Genomic DNA, 14,927 nt, shown 5'->3' on the forward strand with positions numbered 1-14,927 from the left:
AAAAAGTGTTAAACACAGGACATGGAGCAGGATCTAAATTTTTAAAAAATCAATCACACCCCATACCCCATAGGCAAAGCAGACAGATGCAGATGTGAAACAGTTAACAAAGACACAAGTCTGCAAGGAACATAAGCTGAAAGATTAAAGCAGGGTGTCTCAATGTTGGGGGGGTCAGGACCCTGTACCAACTGAATCTTTAGATTAGGATTCCAAGGCAGCAATAGTCATTATCGAACTCCGACTAAGTTATAATAGCTGTGTTCCCACTTTCACAGACAGGTCTCCACTCTCACAAACCCCAACCTTGTTCCTGGAGGTCTCCTTCTCCCAGACCAGCACCAACAGCTCTTAACTCTGCATCCTGGGCACGTTCAAGTTCCGAAATGGTGGAAACAGGTTTGGGGGGACACTGAATCAGAGTCAAGGATGGCAATACTGAAAAAATCTGCAAGTGTTGGATCGGCAAGATTCTGTAACAGGGTCTTAATCTCAAACAGTTTAGAAAACGCATGAAAAGTATTATAGTCAATAAAGCAGCTTAACCACAAATGTGGTGTGTGTGTTCACCTGAAGTGGGCAAATTACTGTAGTGTGCAGGTCACTTGTGTGTACATTCCCCAGGCACATTTGTTTATATAGATATAACCACAACATTGACTGTTCTGTTCAGGATATTGCTGAAAATGAAACCCAAAAGTAACACCCCGTTTCCCAATGTGAAAAGATGGAACTTCCTGTCAACATCGTGAGAATAATCCAGACATGGAAATGAGCATGAATCAGTGTAAACAGAGTCCAGAGAAAATGCTAAATTCACACAAGATTCTCCTGCTTCAAGTCTGGAAATTCAACTTCATACCCTTCATGTAGATCAGGAACATTGAACATTTAGCCTTCAGCCGCAGAACCTTCTCAATTTTTATTGTGACTCAATATTAAGAAAAACATAGAAGGCAAAACTCAGTGTACAGCCTTTCTGAATGAGGAGCTACAGTACTTAGGTATACAAATGCAATAAAACATCAGAACAATGATCAATTCCCACTGGGCCTGACTGTGGTGGTAATTCAGAAACTAAATATAATCATAGGAAACTCGATATGGCTTTGAGAGTCATATCAGAATCTCCTCAATTTCACAACGCACTCTGAGATATCTACACATCTCCAACTCCGACAGCTCAAGTGTCCTGAGTTTTAATCACTCCAACACTGGAGGTCTGTGCCTATAGCTGCCTGGGTTCTGAGCTCTGGAATTCTGCCCTTGATTCTCTTCAGCTCTCTGTTCTTCTCAAGACCTCTTCATTTAAACATTCGGTCTCTGCACTAACATCCCTTTACCTATGCCAGGGTCAAATATCTCTTTAGGGAAACACATTGTCATGTTTTACTTTGTCAAAGGTGTCATGCAAATGCAATTGAGTTTGCTATGGTCAGTTGCTAAATATTCAAAAAAAAGCAAATTCTGACAGGACGTGGAAAACGAACAGGAGGATGTGCTGTAGAAAATGGCCGTTTCAGAACCACACATGTGCAAATGGACATGTGCAATGGCTCTATAGTGTGATTTATATACTGACTTTGAACAAATGATGTTTTCTAGTCTAATGGTAACTGCTGTCTTCAATCCGTGGTGAGACACTGGAAATTTCCCACTCACCGGCATCGAAGCTTCTTCACCAGCAGGCTGCGTTCTTGGAAGTGAAGGGACTTGTCCATTCTGTGGACTATTCCTTTCCTGCACCAGCTCTTCCTCCTGCTCATTCTCCATCTCCTCTTCCACCTCGGTCCAGTCATTTAACTGGGTTGTAGAATGCATTTCAAGGAACTGGGGCAATGGATCTTCTTCAATGGAAATAATTCTCTGCAAGTACAGTCTCTCACTGGTTCTGGATTTGGATTCCTTGTTGGTTTCTTTCCCGATGAAGCTGTGTCCATGCCCATGTCCCACATTCTTCGACAGTATCTTGGAATTACTATGTTCTTCCTGGTCATCACCATTCCTAAAAACAGTTAAGAATAAGATAATGTTGCAAACAGAAATTGGGTTCTCTTCTATTCCAGTTAGTAAGAGACTCAGTTTTGCCTCAATTATCTGACCTATGCCTTATAGAGTCATAGAGATTTACAGCATGGAAGCAAACTCTTCAGTTCAACACTAAACGCCAACCAAACATCCAAATCTGACTTAGTCTCATTTGCCAGCACTTGGCCCATATCCCTCCAAACCCTTTCTATTCATATACCCACCATGATGCCTTTTAAATGTTATAATTGTACCAGCCTCCACCACTTCCTCTGGCAACTCATTCCATACACGCACTACACACTGCATTAAAAGGTTGCCCCTTGGGTCCCTTTTAAATCTTTCCCCTTCTCACCTTAAAACTATGCCCTCTAGTTCTGGACTCCCCAACCCCAGGAAAAAGGCCTTGTCTATTTACCCTATCTATACCCCTCATGATTTTGTAAACCTCTATAAGGTCACCCCTCAGCCTCCGACGCTCCAGGAAAAACAGCCCCAGCCTGTTCAACCTTCTTCTATAGCTCAAACCCTCCAACCCAAGCAACATCCTTGTAAATCTTTTCTGTGCCCTCTCCAGATTAACAATATCCTTCCTATAGAAGGGCGACCAAAATTGTATTCAGTATTCTATAAGTGGCCTCACCAATGTCCTATACAGGCACAACATGAAGTCCTAACGTTCTGAGCAATGAAGGCAAGCATGCCAAATACCTTCTTCACCACTCTATCTCCAAGTGATTCCACTATCACGGAGCTGTGTATCTTTGGCAACACTCTCCAGTGCTTGACCATTAACTGTATAAGTCCTGCCTTGGTTTGCCGTACCAAAATGCACACCTCACACTTATCTAAATAAAACTAAACTATGCCCAATGTCTTATGATTAACTGATACATTCCCCATGGCAACATCTCTACCAATCAAAGTCTATTTGCTAAACAATCAACACTCTCTTCTCAAACAGTATACACTTTTCCTCCTTGAATTGGTACTCTTGCAAGTGGTCCTGATAAGTGCAAGGTGTAAAGCTTTGACAAAATGCGACTTCTTCAGCACAATTAAAAGAAATCATTTATAAAGCTCACGCTTCAGTTGGCAGTCGAATCACGTGTGAAAGGTCACAAGGCCCAACACCAGTGAGTATCATCCTGCCTAATATCCATGAGGGACAGCAAGCTCCTACATTTATAAGTGTGAAGTTGTTCAAAGCTTTTTCAAGGATGCTGACAATTATAGTTCAAATGTTTCTCAGGTGATTGGTACCTGGACTCTGAAACCAGTGTGACAGTTTCCATAGCCCAGGCAAGGTTCCCTTAGAGCTGTGTCTGTTGGGAACGAGCCGTGCATAAAACAAATGAGCTGCGCACAAGTAGTGGTCTCTTTAAGGTGCTGTGTGCAATCTTAAAGGGACCTCGCAATGCCAAAAACAGGCTGTGCATAGCAAAGGGCAATCGGAAGGAACATTGCCCTGAAAAACCTTTCCTCTTTAGCTTCCAGCATCTTTAAACATGCAGCATGTAACTTTCAGCTTACACCACATGAACAGAAATAGAGCATTCAGCCCAGTCTGTCCTACCATTCAATGACTGATCTGATAATCCTGGAGCCTACTTTCCAGCCTTTTCCTCAATAACCCTTGATTTCCTTCTTGATTAAAAAAATAGTCTATCTCAGCCTTGAATGTATTTAGTGAACCAATGTCCACAGCTCTCTGTGATAAAGAATTCTACAGATTCACCCTCCTTGGAAAGAAACAAAATCATCCTCATCTCTGTCTTAAAAAGGAGACCTGTCATTCTGAGATTACGCTGTCTGGTCCTAGACCCTCCTGAAAGAGGAAACACAATGTCAAGCCCCCAAAGAATCTTGTATGTTTCAGTAAGATCTCCTCTGAAATTTCTAAACTCCAATGAGTACAGGACTAACCTACTCAGCTTTCCTTGATAAGAAACTATCCTGATTCCTGAAGAAGGGCTCATGCCCGAAACGTCGATTCTCCTGCTCCTTGGATGCTGCTTGACCTGCTGCGCCTTTCCAGCAACACATTTCCAACAAAGAAACTATCCCCCCCATAACTGGATTTGATCTCTGGAGCAGTGGGTCAAGTTCTAGCAACCAGATGGACATTGGTTAGGCCACTGTTGGAATATTGCATGCAATTCTGGTCTCCTTCCAATCAGAAAGATGTTGTAAAACTTGAAAGGCTTCAGAAAAGATTTACAAGGATGTTGCCAGGGTTGGAGGATTTGAGCTATAGGGAGAGGTTGAATAGGCTGGGGCTGTTTTCCCTGGAGTGTAAGGGTGACCTTACAGAAGTTTATAAAATTATGAGGGGCATGGATAGGGTAAGTAGACAAAGTCTTTTCCCTGGCGTGGGGGAATCCAGAACTAGAGGGCATAGGTTTAGGGTGAGAGGGGAAAGATATAAAAGAGACCTAAGGGGCAACTTGTTCACACAGAGGGTGGTACGTGTATGGAATGAGCTGCCAGAGGAAGTGGTGGAGGCTCAGACAATTGCAGCATTTAAAAGGCACCTTGATGGGCATGTGAATGGGAAGGGTTTGGAGGGATATGGGCCGGGTGCTGGCAGGTGGGACTAGATTAGGTTGGGATATCTGCTCAGCATGAACAAGTTAGACTGAACGGTCTGTTTCCGTGCTGTACATCTCTATGACTCTGTGTGAAGGAAGGATGTGAAGGCATTGGAGAGAGGGCAGTAAAGATTCATGAGAATAGTTCTAGTGATGGGGAGTTACAGTCATGTCAATAGGTTGGGGAAATTCAAACTGCCCTGTCCACAGAAGAAAAGGCTGGTCAAAATATTCAAAATCGTGTGAAGTCCTGACACAGTGAATAGGGAAAAAAAATTCTCATCGGTAAAAGCATCGAGAACAAGAAAGCACAAAATTGATGTGGTTGGGAAAAAAGTGATTGGAGGGAAATCTTTTTCACACTGTGATTGACCCCACTCTGGAATGCAGTGCCTGAAAAAGTGCTCAGTTGAGGCACACAAAAAGGGAGCTAGACTGTTCTGTGAAAGGCAACAATGTGCAGGAAGATGGAGGAAAGTTGCAGGAGAATGACACAAGGTGACACGCACAATGGGAAAGCTAGCAGAGACATAACGGACCGAATGGATCCCTTCTGGGCTGTGACAGTTCTGTGATTCTGTTTGACATTTAATGTGTTGTCATATCAACAGGCTCGTGCGGTAAGTTGGAGTGTTGAACAGGACAGTGAGCTGGCAATATAACAGTATTACCTGTTGCAGAACAGCCTGGGATCTGTATGTGGGTCAGTGGTGACAGATACCCTTTGATTCCAGAAGGCAGAAGAGCCACGGATGGAAGGTTTCTGTGAAATGATAAAGATGTGAATCATCTCATGGACATGTGATCCCCAAGAAACATTTTTAAAGGGTTACAACCTTGCAGCAATTTATCTGAGAAGACATTTACCATGTCTATATGTAAAAGACATTGAAAGGAAAAAGACAATGGGCTGAATATTACCAATTTATTGGCTAAGTGACAGTTGCATTGGGTTTTTTGGAAGGCTTTTTGGCAAGCTTTCTTTTACCAAATATTTCTTATTAACCTCCTGTCTGCCCCTATCATTATTGACTTTCAGCGGGAATGTTACTCATGCCCCTCTACAGATGAATAGCACAGAGGTGGAATGAGTGGAGAGTGTCAAGCTCCTGGGAGTGGTCATCCACATCCAGCTTTCTTGGACTCTTCATGTGGACGCACTGGTTACAAAGGCCCAACAATGTCTCTTCTTCCTCAGGCAGCTGAGGAAATTTGCCATGACCGCGAAGATCCTTGCCAACTTTTATAGGTGCACCATCGAGAGCATTCTGTCTGGATGTATCACTCCTTGGTTTGGAAACTGTACCATTCAAGATCGGAGACAGTTACAGAGAGTGGTGAACTTGGCCCGGACAATCACAAAGGCCAACCTCCCATCTACAGAATCCATCTATCAGGCCCGCTGTCAAGGAAAGGCCGCCAGCATTCTTAAAGCTCCATCACACCCTGGCAATGATTTTCGACAACCTCTACCATCAGGGAGAAGGAATGGAAGACTGAACACATGCATCAACCGGTTTCAAAACAGTTTCTACTCTACTGTTGTTAGAATATTGAATGGACTCACAAACTCCTAGCATTTGCCTGTACCTGTGTTTTTGTTTTTGCTGCTGTTTACCTGTTATTTACTTATCTATGCTACTTAACTCTGTGACCTGCCTGTATTGCTCACAAGACAAAGTTTTTCACTGTGCCTCGGCAAACGTGACAATAAATTCAACTCAATTCAATCATACCTGTTGGCTGATTTTACCTCCATCAAATCACATGCTCTTCCCAGAACAATCTGTCACTGCGGAGATATCCCAGAATTGACTGGCATCCCAGGCACTGGTACCATCTTTAAAATGCCAATATCCATGGATCCTGCCTTTTTCACCAGACATGGCTGACAGGGCATATCGCTGCCCCACATTATGGGCAGGAACCTGACCTTCAGCTGGACAGGGTAATGGTGCATGAAGAGGGATTCCTCATTCCCCCTGAGGCCAGCAGTGGAGGCCAAAACATCAGACCGTGCCAGCCTGGTCCAAGGGTGCCACCCAGACCATTGAGGTCTGGAAGAACGCCAGCACTGGAGGAAGAAGGTGTGTGATCTCCTCCAATCCACCAGCGTAAGTCTTCTCTCTGCTCCCTCATACTCACTCTACCTCTGCTATCTAACCAACCCCCACCGAAAACGCATTTCTCTCACTATTGCTCACAACATCTTCCCTCACTCACTGTCACGCATCCCAACTCCCTGATACCACTAACCCTGCATGTCCTCAGTGCTGCGTACTCTCAGTCAGGACACACCCCCATCTGCACCAAAACTAACAGGTGTGCCACTACCCTCATCTCCTTTAACATCTGCCTTGCTCCCATTCCAGGAGGAAAGCAGCCCCTAATAAGGCAGAAAGAGTCATGGTGGGTAATGTTCCCCCTGACATTTAGCTCTTTACATTTCAAGTGGAAAGCATTCTGTCTACGTTGTCCCCAGTGGCTGACTGACAGTTTCAAGGGCTTGAAACTATCTCCTTTGACTGCTGACAACCATGGCAAGTTTCCGGATTTTGTGTACATATTGAATACAGCAGTCTGTGAGCTTAGTAGCTCTGACTAAGGGGGGAGAAGCAGAAGAAAGGCAAGGCAAGGCAGGGATGTAGGCTCAGTGTGAGCGAATGCTAAGGGTACAAACAAATTGGCCAGAGGTAGCCATGAGTTGGGTGTGCATACCTGATGCACAGTGTCCTTGCCGCAACATTACAGTGATAGTTGCTAAGGTGAAGCACTGAAGTGTAGAACATGCAATGGAGATGTGCCATAAGGGCTTTTAGAGGTTGGTACATGTTAGATGCAAACATCTATGGACAGGGGCTGCATGTGGCCGCGCCTATAGAGTGGACCTGAGATAATGGTGTCATGTGGTCAGCAGCAGAAATGGTTATGTGACTGGCTAAGAGCTACAATCAAGCATGCTGGGAATTTTGGTCAAGCTAGTTTGCACTCTGACCTCAGTTAAAACTGCGACCAGGATATGTTGTGACTTGAGATCTCGAGATCAACTTTTGTAATTAAGCGCCCTGAAGTTATCTTCAGAGAGAACATAGAACTGAGGCAAGATCTACACTAAGAGCAAAGTTGGCCACTTCATTCAAATTGGGGTTGTATTGTTTTAAGCCAAACTTATAAAGTTAGAGTTATATGTGAATTAAGTTAAAGGTAAAGTGAGGTTAAATGAAGTGAGTTAAAATTGAAATTAAGTTCGACCAAGTAAGAAGTAAATGTTGCAATGAATGTATGTTTTACATTGAGTATTGGAACTTAAGGAGTTAAAGAAGGGTTTGTTTAATTAAAGTGTGAGTCAGCTCCCGGTCATTTATCTGTCACACAAGGTGAGAGGTTTGAGTACGCCTTTCAGGTAACATTGGTGTCCAGTGTCCCACAGAAAGAATCAAGCAAGGAGCAAGCTAAAGCCACCAGGAGCCTGCTCTCACTTGCATGTCTAGCTTGCTCAGTGCATTTGGTACAGTCGGAAGCGGATTATTAATGAGGTGAGTTGTGCTGTCATTGAGGCATTTAACAATTTACAATCCTCCTTAATGGGCAATTCACCTTGCCACTCAGCAGATGCACAGAAGAAGCAGTAACATGGAGATAGGCCTCCCTGCACTTCTTGCCTGTTTCTGTCGCAAATCCTGCCATAGTCTAGGTCACTCAGATCCGTATTAGATTTCAGTCAATGACTCACCTGAAAACCCATCAGGGACATATCCCGTTCCTCTTGAAGATGTTTATTCATTTCCCTGCAGAATAGTTGCATGTAAGTCCAAGACACAAAATGTTACTCAAAACTATGAGGACAAATCCAATATTCAATCTGAAACTTGAACTGTATTTATGAGAATAAATGCATTGTGATTCCCAATCATTTGTTGTAAACCTAATTAATTTACAGGATATATGACATGTTTGGTGACATCTTGCACATTTCTTGACTCTGTTCATTACCCAAATTACACAAATGGATTGATATTTTAGATGATTCTAGCAAACGCTTAGATGCTTCAACTGCTGCTCACAGGTGTTTTGTGGACATTTCTGAGTTCCACAGATTAACAACTCTCACAGCTTCCTTTTCTGTGTTTCGTCCAGTCATAGGTGGCTCCACCAAGCCCTTTTAAGATTTGTGTTTTCATCTTTGATGCACACAAAAATAGTAGTTTCAATAGATGTTAAACAAGAATGAGTCTAAGTGGAAAATTGGTACCACTGTAATATGACAAAGTAATGTGTGAAAGAAGTGCCTGTCTGTAAGTATTAAGGTTTCACCAAGCCCTTTTAAGATTTGTGTTTTCATCTTTGATGCACACAAAAATAGTAGTTTCAATACATCACAATAGATGTTAAACAAGAATGAGTCTAAGTGGAACATTGGCACCACTTAATATGACAAAGTAATGTGTGAAAGAAGTGCCTGTCTGTAAGTATTAAGGTTTCTCCAATGTTGGAACCAGAATAGCGAGAGATTGAGAGATTGAAGGGACCTCAAATTGGATTGCTACACCTAACATGTCACTACATGTATACACAGGCCTGACAGCATCAGTTCAAAGTCACTGGATTCAAAGCATAAACTGTGCGTTCTCTCCACAGATGATGCCAGACCTGCTGAGTTTCTGCAGCGATTCCCTTTTTTGTTTCAGATCTTCAGCATCCATAGGTTTTGGTTTATGGAGACTACATTTCACAGCTGGAGGTGCATGCAAAACAAATTTTAAAATGAGTGCCATTGCCATGGAAAATACATACCTACCAATCAGAGTCCATTTACCAACCAATCAACACTCTCCTCTTCTCCACTTTAAAAAGGTTGTTCTGCTTTCACTTTGGCATTCTTGCGAATCATCCTTATGAGTGGAAGGTTTTGACAAAATGTGCCTTATCTCAGCAATAACAGTACTTCTAATCAACTACTATATCACAGTATTAATTAAAAAATATATAAATCTTATTCTTTACACAGCACTCAAACCTCTTGTGGCAAAGTTACAAATGGTTAGGCAGCTTGCCGTAAATTGTTGATTTTCACCCTGCGGTCTCAAAACTTTATAAACTACAATTTATGATCACGGTTTAATATTGGAGTCAGTATTGATTTCTTACCTGAGGAGATCTAACTGTTTACAGAGACTCAACTTCTCTCTCTCCAGACCCTCAGTCACTCGATATAGCTCCCTGAGGAAAATACATCATTCAGCTATATTAATAACCAGCTTCAAATACTAAATTACATCTCAATAGGTGTTTTAGCTCTTCTTCAATTTAAAATTGCAGCCTTCCATTCTTTATTTTCAATCAAAAAACACCTGGACTAGATGAGGATATTGAAGAAAGTATTGCTGAAAATGATTAAGTCATTGGCCAGAATCTTTCAATACTCCTGACAACAGTTCATAACTCCAAATCACTGATGGACATATCGTACTTTTAAAGAAAACATGTGTTATTTTAAAGAAGACTCTCAAAATAAGAATGGGTGATAATGTGAATCCTGAAAATGGAATTGACTGAGCACCAAAGGCCACAGTGTGAACCCGTGCAATGTCAGACCTGTACAATGTGAACGAAACTTCAAATAATGACACTTAAAACAAAGGGATGGAAGGCAAAAACTGACAGTTATATCCCAAACTGTGGACTTGAGCCAAAATGCTCTAACGTAAAAACACAAAGTGCTGGCGCTACTCAGCAGGTCTGACAACATTTGTGGAGAGTGAAACAGAGTTACCATTTCAAAGCCAGTATGGCTCTTCTGGCTTTGATTTCAGGTCTCCAATACTTCGTTTTTATTTGTGTTTTACCCTCTCAGGTTTACTCAAGAATACCCAACAATTGAAAAATCCCTAGCCCTCATCTCAATATATTGTTGGGCCGATGTGTTCGTGCACACTGATGTACTGTGAAGGTCACAGCTTTAGGCCAGCCATTACGTTTACATGCATTGCAGGTAAAGAAAGGCTGTCTCTTGCTCTGAGTACTGTGTCAAGCAGGGCAGCAAATCATCACAAAAGAAACAAGGCAAGTTTGTGAGCTAACTTTCAGAATCTTTTAACCAACTGTGGGTGGCACGGTGGCACAGTGGCACAGTGGTTAGCACAGCTGCTTCACAGTGCCAGAGACCTGGGTTCAATGCCCACCTCCGGGCGACTGTCTGTGTGGAGTTTGCACATTCTCCCCGTGTCTGCGTGGGTTTCCTCCAGGTGCTTCGGTTTCCTGCCACAATCCAAAAATATACAGGTTGGGTGAATTGGCCATGCTAAATTGCCCGTAGTGTTAGGTGTAGGGGAGTGGGTTGCGCTTCGGCGGGTTGGTGTGGACTTCTTGGGTTGAAGGGCCTGCTTCCACGCTGTAAAACCAATCACCAGTATGATCCTAACAAACAGGAATTAGGTTCCACCAGCTATCTCTCATGGAACCTAGAGACTGATCTGTTTTACCATTTAACTAATGTCTTTTTAAACAATTCACATTTGAAATTTGTTTGTGTGCAGCACCTTATTATTGCATCAGTGAGTTTGGCTGAGCTATAGGAAACAGTGTGGTGATTGATTTTCTGAAGGAAGTGAGGTCAGTAGCCTTACTGGACACACATTAACAATTCAGGCTTTGGTGGATAGATCATGGTTTGAAAACCTGCGGATGACACAATGTTGGAGGTACTTTAAGCAGCAAGGAGGACAGTGAAAGGATTCAATAAGTCAGAGACAGACTGATGAAAGGTTGGGCATGTGGTAGATGACACCTAATGCAGTGATGTGCAAGAAGTCCTACATTTTGCTAGAAGGATGAGGAGAGACAATACCAAATAAAGGACACAATTCAAAAAGAGGTACTGAAGCCGAAGGGCCTCCACTACACTTCCAACATTTTCTGGAGAGAGACAATTAAAACTAGGAGTTCACTTGTATAGTTCAGGTTAACACCAGGAACACTGACGCACTGGAGAAACCTTTATGTTCCTGCTGCCTGCACTGCTAAGTCTACGAAGGGGCAATTTGAAAATTAACTGGGGAATCACCACCTTGACATTCAGATCAAGTATATAAAAGGAAAGCTAAAGGAAGGAATTATGGCCCAGATTTATTGAACCACTGTCACATTCTCTCTCTTCTTCTGTCGTAAGCCATTGAACAATGTCAATGTTATATGTATTATTAGTTAAGAATAAACAGGGTCTTGACTGATTAATTATCTTGAAGACAAATAGAGAAGGGCTGTTGGTTTGTAGGTAGCAGGTTGAGATGTGTAACGGCACATTCTGGAATTAAACTAACTAGCAAGGAAAGGATTTGTGCACGATACATTGTTTGCTCATTTGGGATTCCTTTAATAAACAATAAGTAAAAGACAAGCCAAAAACAAATTCTCATTGTGATGATGCTGCTCCTTGAACAAGGTTATGTTGTCCTTGGTTTTTTTCAAAAGTGTTGAACAAGGCAGAGTTGCCGAGACATCTGGCTTGGATGGGTTTTAGGGCCAATTTGATTATAGCTAACAGATACTGCCTTAAGCAAAATGCTTTCAAGTTTAAAAAAAAACTTGTACAATGAAGGGGGAGAGGCCAGTTCTCCCAGCTCAGCTTTTCTCTGGTTTGGTTTGGGCTTTAGCTGTGTGCCTGTTCAGAGAAAGCAGTTAGTTCTTTGAGGCTGCTGGTCAAAGAAACAGCTAAATGCAAGGTGGTGTTCCGTGCAGAATCTCTCTGCCATCTCTCTCTCTCTCTCCCTCTCCTGCAAGATCCTGTGTTTGATTTTACCTTTTTTTTGCCAAGGGGTGTCTACGGGGATCGTTGCAAGTATTTGGAACAGCATCATTAAGTTTGGATAGGTTAAGTTATTCAATATTCTGTTCTCTTTTGTTTGTGTTTCATTTGCTAATCTTGCAAATAAATTCTGATTTGATAAAACTAAGTGGTTTGACCAGCTGCATCCCTTTTAGAATATCCACTGTACACCTGCTTAAAACAACCAGCAAAGTTAGGAGCCGGGCTACTTACTTGAAATGTTTTGAGGGGGTCTGGCCTGGTCCATAACATCACAAAGCTCTGTCCTAGACCTTATATTTCAGCCTATCCTCACTTTGTTTTGTTTTAGATACATTAACCACTAAAACATTCAAATCCCTGATTTCCATTTATCTTGTCCTATCCATTCAGAACTGGACATATTTCTATCACTAGCTCCTTTGTTGAAACCTCCACTTATGTTTTCCTATTTATTTCAGTGTTATTGTGTTGCTTTGTGACCGAACCTGTACTATTCCCACTTCATTGCTCTAACATCCTTCCAACAGCATGGAATCCAAGACTATATGGTCTCTAAATACAGTCCTGCTCAGGTTTTAGACAGATTCAACATTACGTTTTGACTTTTAAATTCTATACCTCTTGTCATTAAACCCAGGAATCCATTAAGCTTTTATGATCTTAATCACTTGAAACATTGCTTTTAATAGTGATGCACTTGTTCCCCAAATCTCTCTGCATTTCCCACATGCATTTAATATTTCACCCCAAACTTATCACCTAACATTTACTGATATTGAGTTCCATCCACCAGGGTGGGACAGTGGCTCAGTAGTTCTTACCACAGCACCAGAGACCTGAGTTCGATTCCAGCCTTGAGTGACTGTCTATGTGGAGTTTACACATTCTCCCTGTGTCCACGTGAATTTCCCCTGGGTGCCATGTTTTCCTCCCATAGTTCAAAGATGTGCAGATCAGATGGATTGGCCACGGAAAGTTGCCAGGGATATAGAGGCTAGGGTGGATTAACCACGGGAAACACAGGGTTATACGGATGGAGTGGGTCTGGGTGCGATGTTCTTTGAAGGGTTGGTGTGGATTCAATGGGTTGAACGGCCTGCTTCCAAACTAGAGGAATTCTATAATTTTGCCATTCTTCTAACCTATGACCAATCCCCATATCTAATTCTGGTCCTTAGAAATATTTACATTGTCTCTTGTTTTGATATTATCTGGACATTTCTCCCTTTGATTTTTAAAACATGGAAAGAAACCAGAGCTTGTGAGACATCAGTGCATGCCTCTACATTTTTGGAAAAGCTGTCCTTAATTCTGACTCTACTTTCCTTGTTTTCGATTTACTTATTATTCCAATGGCAACATTTACCTTACTCTTCATCCCTAGATTATTTCCAGTAGTCTCTTGAGTGGCAAGCTGCCAAAAGCTTCTGGAAGTCCCTATAAATATCATCTGCAACATTTTATCTATCAATTCCTCAAAGAGCTCCATCGATTTCTCAAGCAAGAATGGAATAAAAGGGCAGCATGGTGGCTCAGTGGTTAGCACTGCTGCCTCATAGCACCAGCGACCTGGGTTTGATTCCAGCCTGGGGTGACTATCTGTGTGGAGTGTGCACATTCTCCCGGTGTCTGCGTGCATCCCTTCCGGGTATTCCGGTTTCCTCCCACAATCCAATGATGTGGAGATTAGGTGAACTGGCCATGCTAAATTGCCCATACTGTTCAGGGATGTGTAGGTTAGGTAAATTAGTCATGGGAAATGTAGAATAATAGGGCAGAGGAATGGGTCTGGGTGGTATACTCTTCGGAGGGATTCTATGATGATTAAAAGTCCTTTATCAACCAACATTAAGCATTTTTACAACCAGATTTGCAATGCCTCTCTAAGATGGGCAGTTGAGGAAGATCAAATTAAACTTTTGACTAAGCTTGACAGTGAAATAGCAATGTAATACCCTCCCAAAATTATTTCAACTGCATCTACATTCTTTATTGGGTTTGGAACTTCTTGACCTTGCTATAACAATGAAGGATATATTCTCTCAAAAGTTAATATTGGATTTTGCACAAGGACCTCCTAGAATATCAAGCTACAAAAAATATATTAAATCAGTAGAATTCCATAGAATTGCATAATTAAGGTAATACAAACTGAAAAATGGTGTTTACTGCATAGTGACCAAATAACTGAATGATTAAAGCATATGCCATAATTCTAACTATCTGGAGCATAATTTCCTCTATTTTAAGTTTACAGTGTAAGACTGATCCTCATAATTATTGCTGCAGGAACTTACATTTCTCTTTCTTCGTGCTGTTGAGATGTTTCTTCCTCCAGTATCTGCATTTGACGATGAACACCCAACAGGTCATTGTTCACTTTTTGGAGATGTTTCTCCAACTCATCATTCATCTGTCGTAGCCTCTGATTCTCTAGCTTTGACTCTTGTTTCTCACTCAGCAGCTCGACACACTGTCTCTCCAGCTGAGATGGGTCCACA

General features: G+C 42.1%; 1 protein-coding gene across 1 annotated transcript in view; it reads right to left on the minus strand.

The window, feature by feature from the left end:
* The window catches only part of cracr2aa (calcium release activated channel regulator 2Aa), a 74,811-nt gene that overhangs the window by 24,628 nt on the left and 35,256 nt on the right, over nt 1-14,927 (minus strand). The window contains exons 7-11 of the mRNA XM_060840049.1: nt 14,724-14,911; nt 9,768-9,839; nt 8,353-8,407; nt 5,291-5,382; nt 1,663-2,005 (exon numbers count right to left, since the gene is read on the minus strand). Of these exons, the coding sequence (XP_060696032.1) occupies nt 1,663-2,005; nt 5,291-5,382; nt 8,353-8,407; nt 9,768-9,839; nt 14,724-14,911 (750 nt within the window). The remainder of the gene's footprint in view (nt 1-1,662; nt 2,006-5,290; nt 5,383-8,352; nt 8,408-9,767; nt 9,840-14,723; nt 14,912-14,927) is intronic.

Source organism: Hemiscyllium ocellatum, chromosome 19 (genome assembly GCF_020745735.1).
Source record: "Hemiscyllium ocellatum isolate sHemOce1 chromosome 19, sHemOce1.pat.X.cur, whole genome shotgun sequence".
Taxonomy (NCBI): Eukaryota; Metazoa; Chordata; class Chondrichthyes; order Orectolobiformes; family Hemiscylliidae; genus Hemiscyllium; species Hemiscyllium ocellatum.